At 29.3% G+C, this 23,047-nt stretch overlaps 1 protein-coding gene across 1 annotated transcript in view; it reads right to left on the bottom strand.

Moving 5' to 3' along the window:
* The window catches only part of LOC111639150 (nitric oxide synthase-interacting protein-like), a 127,441-nt gene that overhangs the window by 8,057 nt on the left and 96,337 nt on the right, over positions 1-23,047 (bottom strand). The window contains exons 4-10 of the mRNA XM_023384942.1: positions 18,269-18,365; positions 16,759-16,880; positions 16,571-16,684; positions 11,173-11,269; positions 9,663-9,784; positions 9,475-9,588; positions 7,079-7,149 (exon numbers count right to left, since the gene is read on the bottom strand). Coding sequence (XP_023240710.1) covers positions 7,079-7,149; positions 9,475-9,588; positions 9,663-9,784; positions 11,173-11,269; positions 16,571-16,684; positions 16,759-16,880; positions 18,269-18,365 — 737 coding nt within the window. The remainder of the gene's footprint in view (positions 1-7,078; positions 7,150-9,474; positions 9,589-9,662; positions 9,785-11,172; positions 11,270-16,570; positions 16,685-16,758; positions 16,881-18,268; positions 18,366-23,047) is intronic.

Below are 23,047 nucleotides of genomic sequence, written 5' to 3'. Positions count from 1 at the left end.
CCTATCAGCCCAGAAGTTTTGCAAGCATCTCACAGATAAAAAAAAAAAAAGGCTTAAGTTTAAAATTTGGGCTTTCTAAACCCAGTAGTTTTTCCTCTAGTAGCATCTGCAGTGCTGAATGAAGAAAAAGAAGAAAATACAAAAATCACCAAAAAAGCTGTACTGTTCAATTGCTTATATTTCGGCAACCGCATTACAGAAATTATTGAAATTTTGCACACTACGTAAGAAAACAATTTTCTTTGGAATAAGATATTCAGGACATAGATATCAACCCTCAAAATTGGCAACTCTATACTCTATATATATATATATATATATATATATATACAGTCGACCCCCTATAACGTGGTAGATACGTTTTACTTTAAGCATTCCTACAACGTGAAATTCTTATAAATACATGAGCCAATCACAGCCCGGCACGTGTGCAGTTTACGGACTACGGCTGTTTGAAAGGTTTTCTTCCATAAAATTAATCAATTCTAGACTAATTCGACTCAATGTTTCCAAAACACGTATAATTTTTTGGAAATAATCCATATAAACTATGCTATAAACAAAAAATTGTAGGATTACTTAATGAGTGTGCACCATTCGATGACGCCATTGCTTAAGCTTGTTTTCTTCGTGGAGTAGCGCATCGAATGGCGGGCGCATGTTTTCTGATAAGTTATTTTTCTGCAAAAACTTTGCTGAACTTTGGAGACATCATTAATAGAAATAATTTTTATGGTTGTTGAATAAGAAATGTTTTTTTTCACAAGAAATGTATAAAATTACAGTACTGTATTAGACTTACAGTACCTAATTTAGGCATATATACTGTACAGACGATAGTAAACTCAACTTACCCGCCTAAACTCTCCGTAGCATGTAAGTAGTTCGGCTGCTTGTCCACTATTGGTCCAGATTCGACCAATCCTGTCGCAACATGAGTCGGTGATGACATTTTACCGCATTTTATGAGTCTCTTAGCATCTTTATACGAATACGGTTGCAAATTTTTTGCTGTGATATACGAATCCTCATATGAACCCATGTTACGGGGGGGGTCGACTGTATATATATATATATATATATATATATAATCAGTCAGTTAATGACTTTTTTTTACTTAGCAAGAAGTCACTGCCATGACTTCTGATATATTAAAAGGAAAAAGTGCTGTCATCACCACACTTTCAAATTTCAAAACAAATTTAAATGGTTTTTAAAAACATTGTTTTAAATAAATAGCAATTAAAACTCTGGTATTGACAGTGAAACTAAAATTAAGATCAAATCAATTGAAAATTTAATTTTGCCTGCATTTTTTTTGAACCCTTAATTGCAATTCTTTTTTTTCTTTTGCAATGTAACTATAATTAAATTTTAGTAATTTTTATAGTTTTATAAATTTTAATAATAAGTGAGTTAACATTGATTGAACCATCGGGCTATCTGGCATCATTCACTGTAATTTGTAGCAACGGAAAAAGCCCAACACAAGCAGCAAGAAAAGAATGTATTGTTCGTAGTGTGATGGAATGGGGATGCAAGTTGGTTGCTAGAATAGTACATACATACAAACAAACAAGAAACACATGAGGTGTTTATCTGGCAGAAAAGAAAATAAAGGGGAGGGGGAGGGGAAGAAGAAGGGAGAAGTAGAGAAAGGTAATATCCCTCTGAAGAGCATACATAGGCTACTCTCCCTCATATATGGCTACAGTACCCTCTATGTTTGATGTTGGTGTGCAGTTTTTAGGCTGCAATGACGTAGTCCCCCGAAGGGTCTAAAAGAAAACCTCGGTGTAGCAAACACCAATAATTGAGTGCCACCATGAATAGCTAAATGTAGAAGTTAGTGCCTAGTGGCTGTTAGTAGGAAGACTTATAGTAGGACATAAGTATTGTCCCATGGTCAAGGGCAAAAGGTAATACATCCCACTTTATTTGTATTCTATAAACTATTTGTGAGAAAGCCCCTAAAAATTAAGTAATTACACCATTAAATTTTTATTTGTCTCCAAGCTTCACCCTCTGAAAAATTTTCTGTGGATGCCTATGGTCTCAACACTCAGTGTAGAACTTGTCTGATCCAGAACTACCCACCTTTAGAATTTTGAATTCTCAAATTATTTTGTTATGAAATTATTGATGACTGAAAAATACTTGAAATCCCTTTAAAAAAAACTGGCAGAACCAGGTTGAAAAAGTAAAGCTCAGCAAAAACATCTAACTGAAGGAAATTTTTGAAACTTGTGACATAAGTATAAAGGAACCAGATTTGACAGTAAGATCAACATGTGATTGAAGTGCACATTACACACATTACATATTTAGACTTACTGTCATAAATGGTTCCAGTACTCTTATGCCACAAGTTTCCTTTATTTAGATGATTTTGCTGAGCTTTACTTTTTCAACCTGGTTCTGCCAGTTTTTTTGGAGATTAACTATATTCCGTTTCCCCAAAGAATGAATCTTGCCAAAATATGATGTCACTCTGAAAGCTTGCTGGCTACTGGTATCATCCACCAAAGTAAAGCTATGTCAATTTTAATGTTTAAAAGTTATTTATGGATTACAATATGTTGATAAAGACATTAATAAGACATGGTTCCTTAAATAAAATGAAAAATGAATAAATTTGGGGATTTGGAATGATTCTCACAAGTGCACAAACTGGATTACCATAGTAATATAAGTTTATGCATTTTTTAAAAATATAATAAACTTTTGAAAGGTAATAACTAAGCATTGTATCTATCATTTGTAGTTACAAGTAGACTGCATTGTGGTACAAATGACTACACACATTGGCAAGTTGCCAGTGTTTCATTCAACAAATCATGGAGTTTGTTACAGAATAATACATAATACAAATGTGGCAAGAAGGTTCATTTCAACATAAGGCATTCTTAAAGAAACAAAATGTATGTGGATCCAAAGGACATTCCCACCAAGTCACCTGATGTTAGTCCTGTGGACTTCTTTGGCTTCATATTTGTTAAATGGGGAGGATCTTTTTTCCTGAAAAGCCACCCTGCAACAGTATTTAGAAATTCCTTGGGGAAAAGCAGGCTGGACTTACCACTGAATAATGCAGAGACATTTTTTGATTCATAGAAAAGACACCATTGAGCCATTTAGGCATGGCAATGGAAAACACTTACAAGGAGTACTACACTTATGTCCCCTATTGATTTTAATGAATTTTGGCACAAAGTTAGTGTTTGGTACCATAATGCAACCCTACAGTTTCATTCTACAGTCAATAACAAGCAAGTTATTGAAGTTTAACCTTTGTAGACAGGGTTTGTCAGATATGGTGCTATCACGATGTAGTGGAGAATAAACATGGAAAATTTTTTAGAAATTTTCCCAAGCGTTTTTCTCCTTTCCATTTTGGAAAAAAATTTTTTAAACAGTTAAGTCAAGTAAAAAATCTAGAAAAAATCTTTCTTTATTGTCACATAATTCCTTTTTAAGTGAATTTTTTTGCAGATATAGATGTTCTCCAGTGCCACGTGATCGCCCTTGATGGTATATCCGTCGATCACTGCAGAGTGGTAAAAATTAAGCTATCCATTTGCTGCCATTGGCTAGCTTGTAGAGACTCTGCTCTAACATGGACAATTTTTTGGCATTTAACTATATTAAAAGAATTTTAAAAATTTACAATCATGAGTGATGTATGTTTATTTGTAAATATTCATCTGTTAACAAATGCAAACAGGAAAACGTAAGTGCAGACAATTGTTTTCAGATTCAGATAATAAGGAAATCAGACACAAGAAAGTGTTTTTGGAGAGTGGAGGTTTGTCTGCTCATAGTTGGAGAACATAGAAAAAAGCAGACAACAAAAAGAAATTTTTGTTATTAAAGTTAAAGCAGTATGGAAAGACAAGTTGAGTCTGATCTGACATTGCTAACTTAAACTTCAAGGCTAGCAATACATGGTTGCATCGTTTCAAGAATATAACGTAACATTGGTAGTTGAAAAATAACACAGCTAGTTACCAAACCACTGTTGCATGTTATTTTGTTAATTAGCCATGTCAGGTAAAATAAGTAAGTCTGTACATGAATTCTTTTTGAGAAATAAACAGTAAAGAAAATTTTTTTCTTGGGACAGACATACAAGTAAGGATTTACATACAAAATTCTTAGGTCAGGCTACCAATACACACCAAAATCACTTTAACTTTCAATGAAAGGTGGTGTAATGAGGCTGCACCAGAGAAAAACAGTTTTTTGGTAAAAGTTTTAAAGTACCTTGCCAGAAAAATTCTTCAAGCTTAATGGTATTTCTCAATGTCAAAGAGGTATGAAAGAATGATAACTGGATAGTACAAGAGAGATTGCACTCTCTTGCACTTTCAATAATTTAATTATATGACATTAAAATATGGACATGTTTCTTTTTGCTTGGACAGGGTGGATATGTTTTTTTTTTTTGCATGAACTATGTTAGGATATGTTTTCTTCTGTCTGGCCACTACATTCTTTTTCACTTTGTTATTGTGGCTACTACTTTGACTTATCAAAAAAAATGGCATTTTACAAAATAGGGATGAACAATAAATGTCTTCTCCCAAACAATCGCATAGGTTCCCATTATTTTCTTCTTTTTCCGGGTCATCTGCTTCAAGCTTGGTTCCGTTTTGTAACACTTGTTTATACCATGAAAAACTTTCATCATTTAAAAGTGATTCAATGTCTTTTTTCTTGGTAGCTAACAGAGGGTGTTCTACAGGTAGTTGCTTGACTGGCTCCTCAAATTCCAAAGGAGCACTGTATTTTTGTATTTTCTTCTTTGCCTGTACGCCAACAGTTTTAGGTTTCTTTGTAGATTGAACATTGCCTTCTTCTACACTTATCAAACCATCTTCATTCATTTTCACTCAATTATAACACTGAAATACACTGTATAATAAAATGTGTACTAATAAACATTTTAACATCAAAATCGCTGTTCCAACGGAACAACAAAATGACACAACAAAAAAACCACCCGTTACATTCTGGAAGTCATGCGACTCAATTATAGCTCTTCATTGGCTGAGGCAGACTGCAATGGATATGTTTTGTTCTGCTTGGAACACATGTAAAGAGATGTTCTTTTTTGCACAGAATGTTTATTTTCAAAGCTCAAATATGTTGGATGCATATTTTTTAAATGAAACCGACTATAACAGTAGATAGGAATGAGGCTGAAGAAAAAAAGTCAATTATAAACTCAACTTTGATTTTTTGTGGATTTGTTTTCTTTTGCATAGCACCTCCACATTTATAGTGACAGTCTTGTCTGTGATGCCATAGAATATGATCAAAACAGATTTATAAAATATGTCCTTAATTGCAAATGCTTATGTGTACACCATTTATGGATTTAAAGCTATTATTATTTCTGCACTGCTTCTCCATTTCTCAAGTAAAGTATATTTTGGTAATATTAACATAACTGCCAAAAGTAATTACTACTGAGAATATACTCATGCCACTGTCTTGATTGTGATGATAATAAATAAAATAAGCTCACTGCATGAGATTACTTCTTTGATTTACTGGTTATACATCAATATTTAAAAACAAAAACACTTATGTCATTTTTAAAGTTTTAAGGATATTGATATAATTATTAATTTAATGTAACTAATGTTGATATTAAATTTTCTCATTAATCTTTCAACAGCAGACTTGTCAGGTATGGTTCTACCTCCAGTAGTGGAGAATAAACGTAGAAAATTTTTAAACTACTTTTCCGCATGTTTTTCTCATTACCATTTCAGAAAAAAAATTTTGTAAACAGTTATGTCTAGTAAAGAAAAGTCTTTTTTTATTGTTACATAATTCATTTTTTAGGTGAATTTTTTAAGCGATAGTTTTTGGTGATACCCCAAAAAGAATATAACATATATATCTGTCCTTCACCACTGCCACATGATTGCCCTTGACGGATATATCCATTCTTCACTGCTGAGTGGTTAAAATACCAACACAATTGTTATTTGAAGAGATAAATATCATGGGATGGTTAAAAACATGCCTGTGGTCAAATGGGTACTGATCTGCCTGAGAAGAAAGGAGCAGCAACAGCAAGAAAAGATCAAACTACCATATTACTCATCCACCATTAGTAGTTCCATATTCAATTAGTCATAACTCATTTATTATAGTCCATAGAATGATATGATTGAACACTACCTTTGTGCAAAAATTTAAAATTTTGTGGGAGACATAGGTGTAGTACTTCTTATTAAAGAATGACTCGTCTATAGACAGATATGTGCTTCAAGACACAACTTGAACATAAAAGCAAGCCATAATTGTGCATGGAGGGTATTTTGCTAATTTTTTATATTTTGCAAATATTATCAGTTACAGGTGTTTCCAGACTGTATTGCTTCATATTGAAAATTGTTTAATTCTTACAATCGTACTTTATTCATAATTATGAAAAATACAAGTCAATACACCATTAACAGAGGAGAATCGAAATACTTAAAGTAGATAAAGTATTCTATAAGTAAAGTTATTATTATTGACACTAACACAAAAATTATTATATGAGTTTTATGCATTCATTGCCAAATATTGTAAACTTTACTAATAATTCCAACAGTTTCAATTTTTAGAGCTTGTATAATTTAGATGATTTTGACTTATTTCTAATTGCATAGTAATTGAAGTGAACTTCTTTATTTACTTTATGTAACCCATCATTAAGAGTTTTAATGGATTAATAATAAAATATGTAGATGAGAAAATCTTGGTTTTTCTTAACTTTCCATTTATTTCCCCCCATCTACTATTAGGTTTGGTGCACATTTACTACTTTGAAAATATATTTTAAATATGAAAGTAAAAGCCATTCTTCCTTAAAAATTATTTATTCTAAAGATACAGTACAACAATGTTCTAAAAAAATCTAACTAAAATTATAATTAAAATATCAAATAATGCTTCAGCTCTATTGTATTTACACATGGAAATTATTCAAATTAAACTTAAGCATTATAATCATCTGGAATGTAAAGTAATTCATTTATCTTTTCTAGCAATGTTATAAAATAAGAAATGTACTTACGATGTTTTCAATACTGCGCAGGGAATGGAATTACTGAGGACGTCGTGTGTGACGGCACATTTGTATCTTGCCTGGGAAGGATAAATTAAATGTTAGAAATATTTGTAAAAAAATATTCAAAAACCTTTTAAAATTATTATTAGTTTTATATCTTTCTTAAAATAAATAATCTGCAATCTAGCTACAAAAAAGGACTATAATGAATATCATAAACACAGAAAATCTAAAGTATTAGATTGCCACAAATAATCCTGTCTTTTATAAAATTATCAAATATTTTGTCTCAAACATTTCTATGCAATTTTGGATAGCTTCTTTGAAATCGGTTACAGAAAAAGTTTAAAGGAATCAAAAGAGGTGGTAGTCCTAAGTGCCAAATTGGGGTCAAGGGTAATGGGGAAAACTTTCATCTAAGCTCTTAATTCTTAACTATTGTGATGTAGGGTCTGGTGTTGTCACGTGACAAAATAATCCTCTTCCTGTTTGTCAAATATTGATGCTTCTGTTGAAGTTTGCCAGCAATTGGAAATAAAATTTTCCAATTGCTGGCAGTATAAAATAACATTTACAATTTATTTGAATTCAACAACTCATAACAAGAAAAAAGGAAAAATTTACAAACGTTTTCATCCATGTGAAATAGACATCCTCAGTTATATATGATATCAAACAAATGGCTAACCAAAAATAGAATGTTTCTTGAACGTTCAAATTGATTATGTGATTCGAATACATTACGTTAAAATTTATATGTTTGGGATACAATTTCAAAATATGTATATTATTTAAACAATAAACGAATAAACAATCAATTAATTTAATGTTAATTACTATGATCAAAACATCCTCTGAAATTTAAATTTTCATTAAGGCGAGTTTATGTCAGCGGAATCCAGTTCAAAAATGGTGCGCCATGCTGTGGATAGTGTGTCCATTTCCTTGAAGTTAATAACGACTCCTTGTTTAATCACACAATAAATTCCAAGTGCCTCAAGGTATTTGAGTTGCCATTTGTTCAATATCGTATATACCTGAGGATGTCTATTTCACATAGATGAAAACATTTGTAAATTTTTCCTTTTTCTTGTTATGTGCTTGTGTTGGTTTTATTGAGGTATACATTTATACAAACTCAGTTTTTGAAATACATTAATGACTCAAAATACAGTATTTCCCTCATATCCTGCCACATGCATAGCATCATCTTTTGACACCATCTGTTACAAGATTTTATTTTTAAAATTTTTATATTATTATAAAATGGCAAAAAGTTAATTTTGAGGGTAAAGATGAGTTTTGTAAAAACTGTAAATGCTAATAACCAGTAAAATATTCATTAAGTGATATATCATTCAAGGTTTAACACACAACCACCCTAACACTCTGATCCTGGACTTTATCCACAAAAATTCAATAGCATCAATGCCCCTAATATATATAATTCCCTGCAAACTTTCAGAATTTCAAAAAAAAAAAAAAAGCACTGGAGTTATTAAGCTTCAAAGCGGGTGAGCAAAATCATGTCCCCCCACCCCCACACACCAAACCCTCAACTTCTATTGAATTTCTTGACATTTCAAGGTCCCAAGCACAAAAATGTAAAACTCTTGGAGATCATTTTTTTGGCTGATTGCCACACTTTCCCTCTGTTATATATAAAATACTGATCAATTAATTTAATATTTGATGGTATAATCTTAATAATCAACTAAATTGCAGTGGAAATTACTGTTTTGAATGGATCCTTGCTGTTCAAAGGACAGACAACAGTGGGAATTTGTAGGTAGACAATTTTTTCAAAAGTAGTCCAAAAATTAAGAAAACAATATTTATGTTAATTATTGCATTTATTTTAATTTGATTTACTGCAAAACAAGACAAATATTATTAACTATCCATTGCAATATTCAAATAACTAAATAAATACATCTTTTGCAAATGTATAAATAGTAGCTACTAGCATGGTTTTTTTTGAATTTCTAACTTAACATTATTCAAAGTACAATGCTGGAACAACTATCATCGAAACCATACCTTTTATACTTTTCCAGCTATTAGGATCCAATATGTACTTAACTATATTCAATAATAATTTTGCAATATTAAATTACACATTTTAAAATATATATATTTTTATGGATTGAATATTTTAAATTTAAACGTTAGCATCATAGAATGCATTTAACATTCGTATGTAGAATTTCAGAATGATGCATTTTTCGAAAGCTAATGCTAAGGATGAAGCAGATTTATGAATAAACTGAATACATTTATTTATCTTAAATAAATCAAAGCTGGAAAATTATGAAAGGTATGATTTTGATAAGTTAATGTTATCATTACAATATAACAATTTTACTTTAGATGTTAGTCTTTAAATTAATAAAACAACTTACTTTACGAGCAATGAGAGACTTTGGTTCGGAATCTTGTATTAGCATAAACTGTATGGGAATGAGATCTTTAATTTTTAGTGGCTTTCCACTCATCGGGCAATAGATAGTGGAATCCTAAAATATATAACCAATTTAGTACTTGTGTATATTAGATGTGTTAAATAGAAATTAACTAATAAAATACAAACTGGTTTTTTCAAGTTGCATTTTTTTGCCTCTGGAGTTAGAGATGGAATCCAAAAACTTGGCAGAACTTTCTCATTGCCATTTTTCATGTTACAAATACTTTGTTTACTAGTACTGGCTTCATCTACAAAAAATATAATTTTATACATATTTGTTACTATTAAATATTTAATATATATATAGAAGGTCAAAATCTCATGCCAATTACATACATTACATTTTTAGTAAAAAAATATTAGAAACTAGCAGGTAAGCCCGGCATTGCCTGGGCAAAAAATAAGTACAAACATTCAGATTATTAGATTATGTCATACTTCTAATCCTTCTATTATATTACAGTATATTATAATATTTAATTTATATAACTATAAATGTTATCTTACAAAAGAGCTTATCCCACTGAACAACCAATCTAACACATTTTAAAAATTCTTTAAATTGTGTATAGTAGAGGAAGAAAATTTTTAAATGTATTAGATTGGTCACTCAGTGTGATAAACCCATACATGAGATAAGGTTTGTAGTTATACAAATCAAATACTATGATATAACAAATATTAAAACAAAAACCATATAAAAAGTCTGGTTATTTTAACCTACCATTGTTATGTTTATTGCGATACTTGGATGGTACAAAATGTACAATTTCATTAGCCAAGTAGACACAATTGAAGATATCTTTTCTTATTTTTTAAGATATTATATCATATTTTTTTATAATGTTAGCACTAACAAACTGTTTCATTCACAAAAAATGGACCAATTATTTAATTAAATTTGGTATCCTCGAAGACCACTTAAATCGTATTTTGTAATATTTTTTACTAATACAGTAGAATCCTGATTATCCAAGTAAGATGGACCAACACTACCTCATATAACCAAAAACTTAATTTTTAATCCAAGATGGCCACAGCCATCTTGGATTAAAAATTAAGAACATAAAAGATTTACACAGTAGCATTTTTAAGCTTTTTTCTTATAACTTAGCAAATTTAACTATATATATAAGAATATTTTTTTACATCATTTACTAAACAGCTAATGCATACAATAGTTTTAATTTAAAAAATACTTTTGTAGGTACATTTTAATACAAATGATTTGTTTCGCATTAAAATTAAATAATAAAATTTAACAGAAAATATCATTTTGTAATAGATGTTTATCATTTTTAAACTTTCTTTTATGAATTACAGCATAAGAATAGTAGTGTATTTGCTCATAAGTTACCTTGATAACGTGGAACACCTTTAATTGGGACTTAAATATTTGGGATTCTACTGTATATATCAATCTGAATTTTTTTTAACTTTTATTGTCCTAAATATTTGGTCAATAATTACTTGTTAATTATAATTTTTCTATTCACAAGAAAAATTAAATTACTGTACAATTTTTCAAAAAATTTATCCAAGTTATCAGGAGATTTACTGTATTTATATCTACATGTTACTTTTATGCTGTACTACTTCCTAATAATTATTGAAATTTATGAACAAAATTATTTACCTGATTTACCATTAAAAGCTGTAAAATTTTTCTCATCCTTCAGAAATGTTTCAGCTTTAGAAGCTTGTTCTGCCTTTGCTAATTCCAACAGTTCTTGCTAGAATAAAACAATCAAAATTAATATATATTATTTTTATGGAAAAAATATATAAACATTATAATTTTATGTACAACAAAATAAATTACACTATTTCACATCAATAAATTTTATGTTTTGATCAAATATTTGTTTATTTCATAATAAATTATGAATTGAAAATATGTAAAAGTATAAACGTTTCTATTGTGAATTACATTTACAAGATATTTTCAACCTCTATCACTTCTATATAGCTATTTTCCTACTATTTTATGAACATACAATTTACAATGGTTAATTAATAACACTACCGACCACTCATAGCTCCTCCCATTGAATTTTAATCTGCTGAAGTAAAAATGTTTTTTACATCAAATAAGTTACAAAAAATTTTAAAAACAGAACACTTCATATGTGAGTCACGTAGGTTAAAAGTTATTCGTTATGTGAACAAATGCAGTTTAAAAATTGATACATGTTAACTGACTCAAATACAATTACAGTAGAGCATTGATTATCCAAATGTTGATCAACCGAAATGTCAATTAATCAAAAGCTTTCCAGTCGGCAAATTTAAATTTCCGCTAGTGCTGTGGCGCTGCAATTTTTGGCTATGTCTTGGGCTACTCCAATATTATTTTTGTTGGTGTGCGTATTTTAGCTGGCAACACTGGCATGACCATGAGAGGGTACTTAAGGACGTGCCAGGATTTGAACAAATTTCAACATGGGATAGATTAATATATTTTTTCGTATATAATCGGTTATCTGAAAAATCAATTTTCCGAACAGCCCAGTCCCCAATTGATTCGGATAATCAATGCTCTACTGTAAATTAAATTAATTTACTTATTCCATATAAAAATGGCTATGTTATTTTTATATTCAAGTCCAATTTGCATTCTAATTTCAATTTATAAATCTCTTACCCTAAATTTATGAGAAATGTTTAAAAACACTGCCTACCACTTGTACTGTACATACTCCAGCACATTAAAATTTAATGGAAATGCAAGTTTTCAGTCATTTTTAGGGGTCTTCATCAACCAAGAGAGCCATTTTTATATGGACTAAGTAAATTAATTTAATTTAATTGTATTTGAGTCAGTTAACATGTATCAATTTTTAAACTGCATTCGTTCACATAACAAAAAATTTTTAACGTGATTGCACATATGAAATGTTCCGTTTTTAAAATTTTTTGTAACTTATTTGATGTAAAAAGACATTTTTACTTAAGCAGATTAATATTTAATGGAAGTAGCTATGAGTGGTGGATAGTGTTTTTAATCAACCATTCCAGCTTTTGAGTATGTTTAGAGAAATGTTTAGTTATGCTTTTCAAACAAAAAAAAAAACAAACATGATGGAAGATGTGACAAAAGCAGAAAACAAAGCTTATTTAGTCTCTCACAGTCTCACACCACAATAATACATACAACAAAAACCACAATTATTTCAACATACACATAAATCACTGCTATAACTCAACCTTGAACATTTCCACATTCAATCTGAACATTGGGTTTACTAAACCCAATGTTCAGATTGGTGGACTAGACACCAAGGAGGTGTCTAGTCCACCCCATGGAACTTTGGAATGTCTTCAATCAGAATAAAAAATGGTCCTCTTCCATTATTAAAACTAATAATAAAACTCTCTAAAACATTCAATTCAAGCCTATTCAAAAACCTATATGTTCTATTTTTGACACTGCACAACCAAAACATTCATTCCATCAAACATCTGATTTACCATATTTTCACAGATTGTCCGTCATGTTGGTCTATTTTCACAGTTAGTATATATATACAGAAATATCTGATTTCGTGGTCTTCCATAGACCACAAAATCAGATATTTCTGTATGGTAAAAGCCAGCATGCCAGTTTACGTGAGGTAGTACTGTACATCTTTCTCCAGAGAGTACACAAAAAATGAACAAGTTTTGTCATGTAAAAACAAACAATTTTTATTCTAAAACTGAAACTATCAGCATTAGATTAAAAAAACTATGATTATATGTTTTATTTCAGCATTCTGTTTTTTCTAATAATGTAAAATATTTGTGGAATGCCAAAAGTGCTCTTTTATGTTTATATTATTGTAATTCAATCCAAAAATGCAAAAATAAACATATAAATTTCAAAAACTCACTGTAAACTATCTCAATTTACATCAATTAACATCCACTTTGTGTGAATTTTGAGAGGAAAGTGTTATTTTTAAAATCAAAGTAGATTGTAAGTGAAGCCCACACTGACTAACTCCTACTACAACTAATGTCAATAAGCTTTTAATTGTATTATTGCACTGTAAACGAAAACTTTCCTTCAAATTTTAAGTTGTTACATTATTACTATTTTATTGTACTCAGAAGAATGTTTCCTTAACATTTATTTAACAACTAGTTTTTTCTTATGTATGATTAATTTTATTTCTAAGTCACAATTTAACCAGCATGCTGGTCTCCCCTAGTTATATGCGACATGCCAATCAATCTGTGAAAATACAGTAATAGCGTCTTGCACACACAACTTTACTGTTCTGCAAATGAAACTTCGAACCCTTTTAAATTTAAATCTTCACTCAACAAAAATTCCATAAAATTGTTACTCCATTTGAACATGTTTAATGAGCAATAATTTGAAAATTGATTTCCATTCATTCTTTTGTATCATCATATACTATCCATCTCCAGATATAATTAATCAATTGAAAATACAGTAAAATCTTCTTTTTGTGGTACTGTTATATGAGGATTCCTATTTTCATGCATGGTACAGTACCATAAAATGATTATGCTAACCCACTCCTCCTACTGCTACTGAATCAAATTATTAAGTCAGTAAATCATGCTTCTTCAGCTTCTGACATTCTAAACACTCCTACTATTATGAGTACTCTGGTTTGTTTTATGTATTTTTTTCTAGTAGTATACTCAATATAGCATAAAATTTTGCTTTGTATATCCAGAAATGTTGAACTAAAGTATTTTAAACACATTTTAACATTTTCGGTTAATTGTAAATGGTTGCAACTGCTTTTTCAGAAAATGTCATCAAAATTAAAGATAAATTTTGTGGAATCTAATATTAAAATCTCCGTACATATTTATTGGACATTGATGTTTGATATAGTGATCTTACGTATTTCATTTTCAAAAAAGGTTTGTTCACAAAAGCACATAGAAACAAAAATAGAAAATATCCCAAGCAAACTAGGGGCTTAAAATTCTCTTCTGTCAGAGATTTAAAAATTTAACAAACTTTCTTCTTTAAACAGATTTTTATACAAATCATTTGCAGCAAGATCTATTAATTCTAATTGACTTTCCAAGTTGTAAATGTATAGTAAATGGCAGTATTCCTGAAAAGTGTTCAACTTGTTGCATAGTTTTAAGTTTATATGCTTTGAACCACTTCAAATGTTTTCACTGACATGTTTTATCATCAGCAAGCTATGTGAGTTAGATAAATATGCTTTGAAAGGAATAGGTTGAAGATATCTGGTCTAGGCATGTTTACTTGGGATTATGTTGGAGATAAGCACAAATTTATGTAGAATTTGTTTATGCAATATCTGCTGACAAGTAACCCCTAGATATGACCATATTGCCATTATGGATTATCTATAGTAAAAATCTCATATCAAACCTTTTCAAATTTATCAGTTTGCTTTCACCCTAATTTAGTCAATTGAATTTTACTCATTATTTAATGTTGCTGCATATAGCGTGAGAACACTGATTCCTAATGAAACAATCAATTCTCCCCACAAGAACAGAAACAACATATGGCAAAACAGAACAATAAAATACAGGTAACCCCCGTATAACACGGTAGTTACGTTCCAAAAAATTGCCGTGTTATGCGAAACAAAGAACTAGTACGAAAAGGAAGGTTAGGTTCCAAAAATTAAAAAACATGCTACTATATTTTCATAATTAAGATAAATATCTTTATTAAAATTTTCTTAAGTGATACATATTAATATAAATTAAACAATGTTTTCTTTGTCATCACTAAAAGCACTATTAACCGAGAGCGTTTTATTTTTGGCAAGTTATCGTTATCCTCTGAGCATTTTTCTGCATTATTTTCAGATTCATGCTTTACCTTTTGCAAAAAGTGTATGTAATTTTAGATTGCTTGCTTCTAGTTAAAAGATCTTTATAATTTTCCTTATATGGTTATAAGCACTTATGGAATAAGGGAAAACATCTGGCAACACAGAAGCAGAAGCGTCGAGATATGGCAAAATTGAAACAATTTTCGCGAAGGACCATGTGTATGAAGATGAGAAAAGAAAATTTACACACTGAAGTACTAATAGTTCACGAAAATAATAATTTTCGTGAACTATTAATACTTAAGTATGTAAAAATTTATTACATTTCATGTCATTTTACCCATTTCTCGAACCATGTCAGAGTGAATCCGTGCTATAAAAGTACCGTGTTATACGGGGGTTACCTGTACATATGTAACATATAAAAAATTAAAAACTGTAAGATAAAGAAAAAATATGTATATATAATAAGTGAATTACATAGGTAAACTATTAAGTATTTTCTAAACTTAGATTTAAAATAAATAAAAACAACAAATAAAAAGAACTCCTTGTTAGAACTTGCTGTAATATCATGATAAGACTGATCTAGAATCTAGTCACCATGATGACTAATCATGCTGATTTCTAGATAAAGAATGGCAAAAATTTAGTAGTGACAAACAAGATAAATTTTGAGTTGGTCTAAGACAGGTGTGGCCAAACTTTTATACCTTAGGGGCTACTTTTTTGGTAAAATGTAGTCTGCTGGCAACTATGAATATGGGCAAACAATTTTAGGATTTTTATATGCATATGCGTTAACATTCATTTGCATTATTCATCGGGATAAATACAAACAGTATGGGTATGTTGCACAGTCAGTCTATTATTGTAAGAATAAATTATCAAATTAAGATTTTTAAACATTAATTTAAGNTGTACTTAATTATATTCAATAATAATTTTGCAATATTAAATTACACATTTTAAAATATATATATTTTTATGGATTGAATATTTTAAATTTAAACGTTAGCATCATAGAATGCATTTAACATTCGTATGTAGAATTTCAGAATGATGCATTTTTCGAAAGCTAATGCTAAGGATGAAGCAGATTTATGAATAAACTGAATACATTTATTTATCTTAAATAAATCAAAGCTGGAAAATTATGAAAGGTATGATTTTGATAAGTTAATGTTATCATTACAATATAACAATTTTACTTTAGATGTTAGTCTTTAAATTAATAAAACAACTTACTTTACGAGCAATGAGAGACTTTGGTTCGGAATCTTGTATTAGCATAAACTGTATGGGAATGAGATCTTTAATTTTTAGTGGCTTTCCACTCATCGGGCAATAGATAGTGGAATCCTAAAATATATAACCAATTTAGTACTTGTGTATATTAGATGTGTTAAATAGAAATTAACTAATAAAATACAAACTGGTTTTTTCAAGTTGCATTTTTTTGCCTCTGGAGTTAGAGATGGAATCCAAAAACTTGGCAGAACTTTCTCATTGCCATTTTTCATGTTACAAATACTTTGTTTACTAGTACTGGCTTCATCTACAAAAAATATAATTTTATACATATTTGTTACTATTAAATATTTAATATATATATAGAAGGTCAAAATCTCATGCCAATTACATACATTACATTTTTAGTAAAAAAATATTAGAAACTAGCAGGTAAGCCCGGCATTGCCTGGGCAAAAAATAAGTACAAACATTCAGATTATTAGATTATGTCATACTTCTAATCCTTCTATTATATTACAGTATATTATAATATTTAATTTATATAACTATAAATGTTATCTTACAAAAGAGCTTATCCCACTGAACAACCAATCTAACACATTTTAAAAATTCTTTAAATTGTGTATAGTAGAGGAAGAAAATTTTTAAATGTATTAGATTGGTCACTCAGTGTGATAAACCCATACATGAGATAAGGTTTGTAGTTATACAAATCAAATACTATGATATAACAAATATTAAAACAAAAACCATATAAAAAGTCTGGTTATTTTAACCTACCATTGTTATGTTTATTGCGATACTTGGATGGTACAAAATGTACAATTTCATTAGCCAAGTAGACACAATTGAAGATATCTTTTCTTATTTTTTAAGATATTATATCATATTTTTTTATAATGTTAGCACTAACAAACTGTTTCATTCACAAAAAATGGACCAATTATTTAATTAAATTTGGTATCCTCGAAGACCACTTAAATCGTATTTTGTAATATTTTTTACTAATACAGTAGAATCCTGATTATCCAAGTAAGATGGACCAACACTACCTCATATAACCAAAAACTTAATTTTTAATCCAAGATGGCCACAGCCATCTTGGATTAAAAATTAAGAACATAAAAGATTTACACAGTAGCATTTTTAAGCTTTTTTCTTATAACTTAGCAAATTTAACTATATATATAAGAATATTTTTTTACATCATTTACTAAACAGCTAATGCATACAATAGTTTTAATTTAAAAAATACTTTTGTAGGTACATTTTAATACAAATGATTTGTTTCGCATTAAAATTAAATAATAAAATTTAACAGAAAATATCATTTTGTAATAGATGTTTATCATTTTTAAACTTTCTTTTATGAATTACAGCATAAGAATAGTAGTGTATTTGCTCATAAGTTACCTTGATAACGTGGAACACCTTTAATTGGGACTTAAATATTTGGGATTCTACTGTATATATCAATCTGAATTTTTTTTAACTTTTATTGTCCTAAATATTTGGTCAATAATTACTTGTTAATTATAATTTTTCTATTCACAAGAAAAATTAAATTACTGTACAATTTTTCAAAAAATTTATCCAAGTTATCAGGAGATTTACTGTATTTATATCTACATGTTACTTTTATGCTGTACTACTTCCTAATAATTATTGAAATTTATGAACAAAATTATTTACCTGATTTACCATTAAAAGCTGTAAAATTTTTCTCATCCTTCAGAAATGTTTCAGCTTTAGAAGCTTGTTCTGCCTTTGCTAATTCCAACAGTTCTTGCTAGAATAAAACAATCAAAATTAATATATATTATTTTTATGGAAAAAATATATAAACATTATAATTTTATGTACAACAAAATAAATTACACTATTTCACATCAATAAATTTTATGTTTTGATCAAATATTTGTTTATTTCATAATAAATTATGAATTGAAAATATGTAAAAGTATAAACGTTTCTATTGTGAATTACATTTACAAGATATTTTCAACCTCTATCACTTCTATATAGCTATTTTCCTACTATTTTATGAACATACAATTTACAATGGTTAATTAATAACACTACCGACCACTCATAGCTCCTCCCATTGAATTTTAATCTGCTGAAGTAAAAATGTTTTTTACATCAAATAAGTTACAAAAAATTTTAAAAACAGAACACTTCATATGTGAGTCACGTAGGTTAAAAGTTATTCGTTATGTGAACAAATGCAGTTTAAAAATTGATACATGTTAACTGACTCAAATACAATTACAGTAGAGCATTGATTATCCAAATGTTGATCAACCGAAATGTCAATTAATCAAAAGCTTTCCAGTCGGCAAATTTAAATTTCCGCTAGTGCTGTGGCGCTGCAATTTTTGGCTATGTCTTGGGCTACTCCAATATTATTTTTGTTGGTGTGCGTATTTTAGCTGGCAACACTGGCATGACCATGAGAGGGTACTTAAGGACGTGCCAGGATTTGAACAAATTTCAACATGGGATAGATTAATATATTTTTTCGTATATAATCGGTTATCTGAAAAATCAATTTTCCGAACAGCCCAGTCCCCAATTGATTCGGATAATCAATGCTCTACTGTAAATTAAATTAATTTACTTATTCCATATAAAAATGGCTATGTTATTTTTATATTCAAGTCCAATTTGCATTCTAATTTCAATTTATAAATCTCTTACCCTAAATTTATGAGAAATGTTTAAAAACACTGCCTACCACTTGTACTGTACATACTCCAGCACATTAAAATTTAATGGAAATGCAAGTTTTCAGTCATTTTTAGGGGTCTTCATCAACCAAGAGAGCCATTTTTATATGGACTAAGTAAATTAATTTAATTTAATTGTATTTGAGTCAGTTAACATGTATCAATTTTTAAACTGCATTCGTTCACATAACAAAAAATTTTTAACGTATGTGATTGCACATATGAAATGTTCCGTTTTTAAAATTTTTTGTAACTTATTTGATGTAAAAAGACATTTTTACTTAAGCAGATTAATATTTAATGGAAGTAGCTATGAGTGGTGGATAGTGTTTTTAATCAACCATTCCAGCTTTTGAGTATGTTTAGAGAAATGTTTAGTTATGCTTTTCAAACAAAAAAAAAACAAACATGATGGAAGATGTGACAAAAGCAGAAAACAAAGCTTATTTAGTCTCTCACAGTCTCACACCACAATAATACATACAACAAAAACCACAATTATTTCAACATACACATAAATCACTGCTATAACTCAACCTTGAACATTTCCACATTCAATCTGAACATTGGGTTTACTAAACCCAATGTTCAGATTGGTGGACTAGACACCAAGGAGGTGTCTAGTCCACCCCATGGAACTTTGGAATGTCTTCAATCAGAATAAAAAATGGTCCTCTTCCATTATTAAAACTAATAATAAAACTCTCTAAAACATTCAATTCAAGCCTATTCAAAAACCTATATGTTCTATTTTTGACACTGCACAACCAAAACATTCATTCCATCAAACATCTGATTTACCATATTTTCACAGATTGTCCGTCATGTTGGTCTATTTTCACAGTTAGTATATATATACAGAAATATCTGATTTCGTGGTCTTCCATAGACCACAAAATCAGATATTTCTGTATGGTAAAAGCCAGCATGCCAGTTTACATGAGGTAGTACTGTACATCTTTCTCCAGAGAGTACACAAAAAATGAACAAGTTTTGTCATGTAAAAACAAACAATTTTTATTCTAAAACTGAAACTATCAGCATTAGATTAAAAAAACTATGATTATATGTTTTATTTCAGCATTCTGTTTTTTCTAATAATGTAAAATATTTGTGGAATGCCAAAAGTGCTCTTTTATGTTTATATTATTGTAATTCAATCCAAAAATGCAAAAATAAACATATAAATTTCAAAAACTCACTGTAAACTATCTCAATTTACATCAATTAACATCCACTTTGTGTGAATTTTGAGAGGAAAGTGTTATTTTTAAAATCAAAGTAGATTGTAAGTGAAGCCCACACTGACTAACTCCTACTACAACTAATGTCAATAAGCTTCTAATTGTATTATTGCACTGTAAACGAAAACTTTCCTTCAAATTTTAAGTTGTTACATTATTACTATTTTATTGTACTCAGAAGAATGTTTCCTTAACATTTATTTAACAACTAGTTTTTTCTTATGTATGATTAATTTTATTTCTAAGTCACAATTTAACCAGCATGCTGGTCTCCCCTAGTTATATGCGACATGCCAATCAATCTGTGAAAATACAGTAATAGCGTCTTGCACACACAACTTTACTGTTCTGCAAATGAAACTTCGAACCCTTTTAAATTTAAATCTTCACTCAACAAAAATTCCATAAAATTGTTACTCCATTTGAACATGTTTAATGAGCAATAATTTGAAAATTGATTTCCATTCATTCTTTTGTATCATCATATACTATCCATCTCCAGATATAATTAATCAATTGAAAATACAGTAAAATCTTCTTTTTGTGGTACTGTTATATGAGGATTCCTATTTTCATGCATGGTACAGTACCATAAAATGATTATGCTAACCCACTCCTCCTACTGCTACTGAATCAAATTATTAAGTCAGTAAATCATGCTTCTTCAGCTTCTGACATTCTAAACACTCCTACTATTATGAGTACTCTGGTTTGTTTTATGTATTTTTTTCTAGTAGTATACTCAATATAGCATAAAATTTTGCTTTGTATATCCAGAAATGTTGAACTAAAGTATTTTAAACACATTTTAACATTTTCGGTTAATTGTAAATGGTTGCAACTGCTTTTTCAGAAAATGTCATCAAAATTAAAGATAAATTTTGTGGAATCTAATATTAAAATCTCCGTACATATTTATTGGACATTGATGTTTGATATAGTGATCTTACGTATTTCATTTTCAAAAAAGGTTTGTTCACAAAAGCACATAGAAACAAAAATAGAAAATATCCCAAGCAAACTAGGGGCTTAAAATTCTCTTCTGTCAGAGATTTAAAAATTTAACAAACTTTCTTCTTTAAACAGATTTTTATACAAATCATTTGCAGCAAGATCTATTAATTCTAATTGACTTTCCAAGTTGTAAATGTATAGTAAATGGCAGTATTCCTGAAAAGTGTTCAACTTGTTGCATAGTTTTAAGTTTATATGCTTTGAACCACTTCAAATGTTTTCACTGACATGTTTTATCATCAGCAAGCTATGTGAGTTAGATAAATATGCTTTGAAAGGAATAGGTTGAAGATATCTGGTCTAGGCATGTTTACTTGGGATTATGTTGGAGATAAGCACAAATTTATGTAGAATTTGTTTATGCAATATCTGCTGACAAGTAACCCCTAGATATGACCATATTGCCATTATGGATTATCTATAGTAAAAATCTCATATCAAACCTTTTCAAATTTATCAGTTTGCTTTCACCCTAATTTAGTCAATTGAATTTTACTCATTATTTAATGTTGCTGCATATAGCGTGAGAACACTGATTCCTAATGAAACAATCAATTCTCCCCACAAGAACAGAAACAACATATGGCAAAACAGAACAATAAAATACAGGTAACCCCCGTATAACACGGTAGTTACGTTCCAAAAAATTGCCGTGTTATGCGAAACAAAGAACTAGTACGAAAAGGAAGGTTAGGTTCCAAAAATTAAAAAACATGCTACTATATTTTCATAATTAAGATAAATATCTTTATTAAAATTTTCTTAAGTGATACATATTAATATAAATTAAACAATGTTTTCTTTGTCATCACTAAAAGCACTATTAACCGAGAGCGTTTTATTTTTGGCAAGTTATCGTTATCCTCTGAGCATTTTTCTGCATTATTTTCAGATTCATGCTTTACCTTTTGCAAAAAGTGTATGTAATTTTAGATTGCTTGCTTCTAGTTAAAAGATCTTTATAAATTTCCTTATATGGTGCTAAGCACTTATGGAATAAGGGAAAAACATCTGGCAACACCAGAAGCAGAAGCGTCGAGATATGGCAAAATTGAAACAATTTTCGCGAAGGACCATGTGTATGAAGATGAGAAAAGAAAATTTACACACTGAAGTACTAATAGTTCACGAAAATAATAATTTTCGTGAACTATTAATACTTAAGTATGTAAAAATTTATTACATTTCATGTCATTTTACCCATTTCTCGAACCATGTCAGAGTGAATCCGTGCTATAAAAGTACCGTGTTATACGGGGGTTACCTGTACATATGTAACATATAAAAAATTAAAAACTGTAAGATAAAGAAAAAATATGTATATATAATAAGTGAATTACATAGGTAAACTATTAAGTATTTTCTAAACTTAGATTTAAAATAAATAAAAACAACAAATAAAAAGAACTCCTTGTTAGAACTTGCTGTAATATCATGATAAGACTGATCTAGAATCTAGTCACCATGATGACTAATCATGCTGA

The sequence above is a fragment of the Centruroides sculpturatus genome, unplaced genomic scaffold (assembly GCF_000671375.1).
Source record: "Centruroides sculpturatus isolate CEXI.00-Female unplaced genomic scaffold, Cexi_2.0 scaffold1085, whole genome shotgun sequence".
In the NCBI taxonomy this organism is placed as follows: Eukaryota; Metazoa; Arthropoda; class Arachnida; order Scorpiones; family Buthidae; genus Centruroides; species Centruroides sculpturatus.
This window is presented reverse-complemented; position numbering and strand designations above follow the sequence as displayed.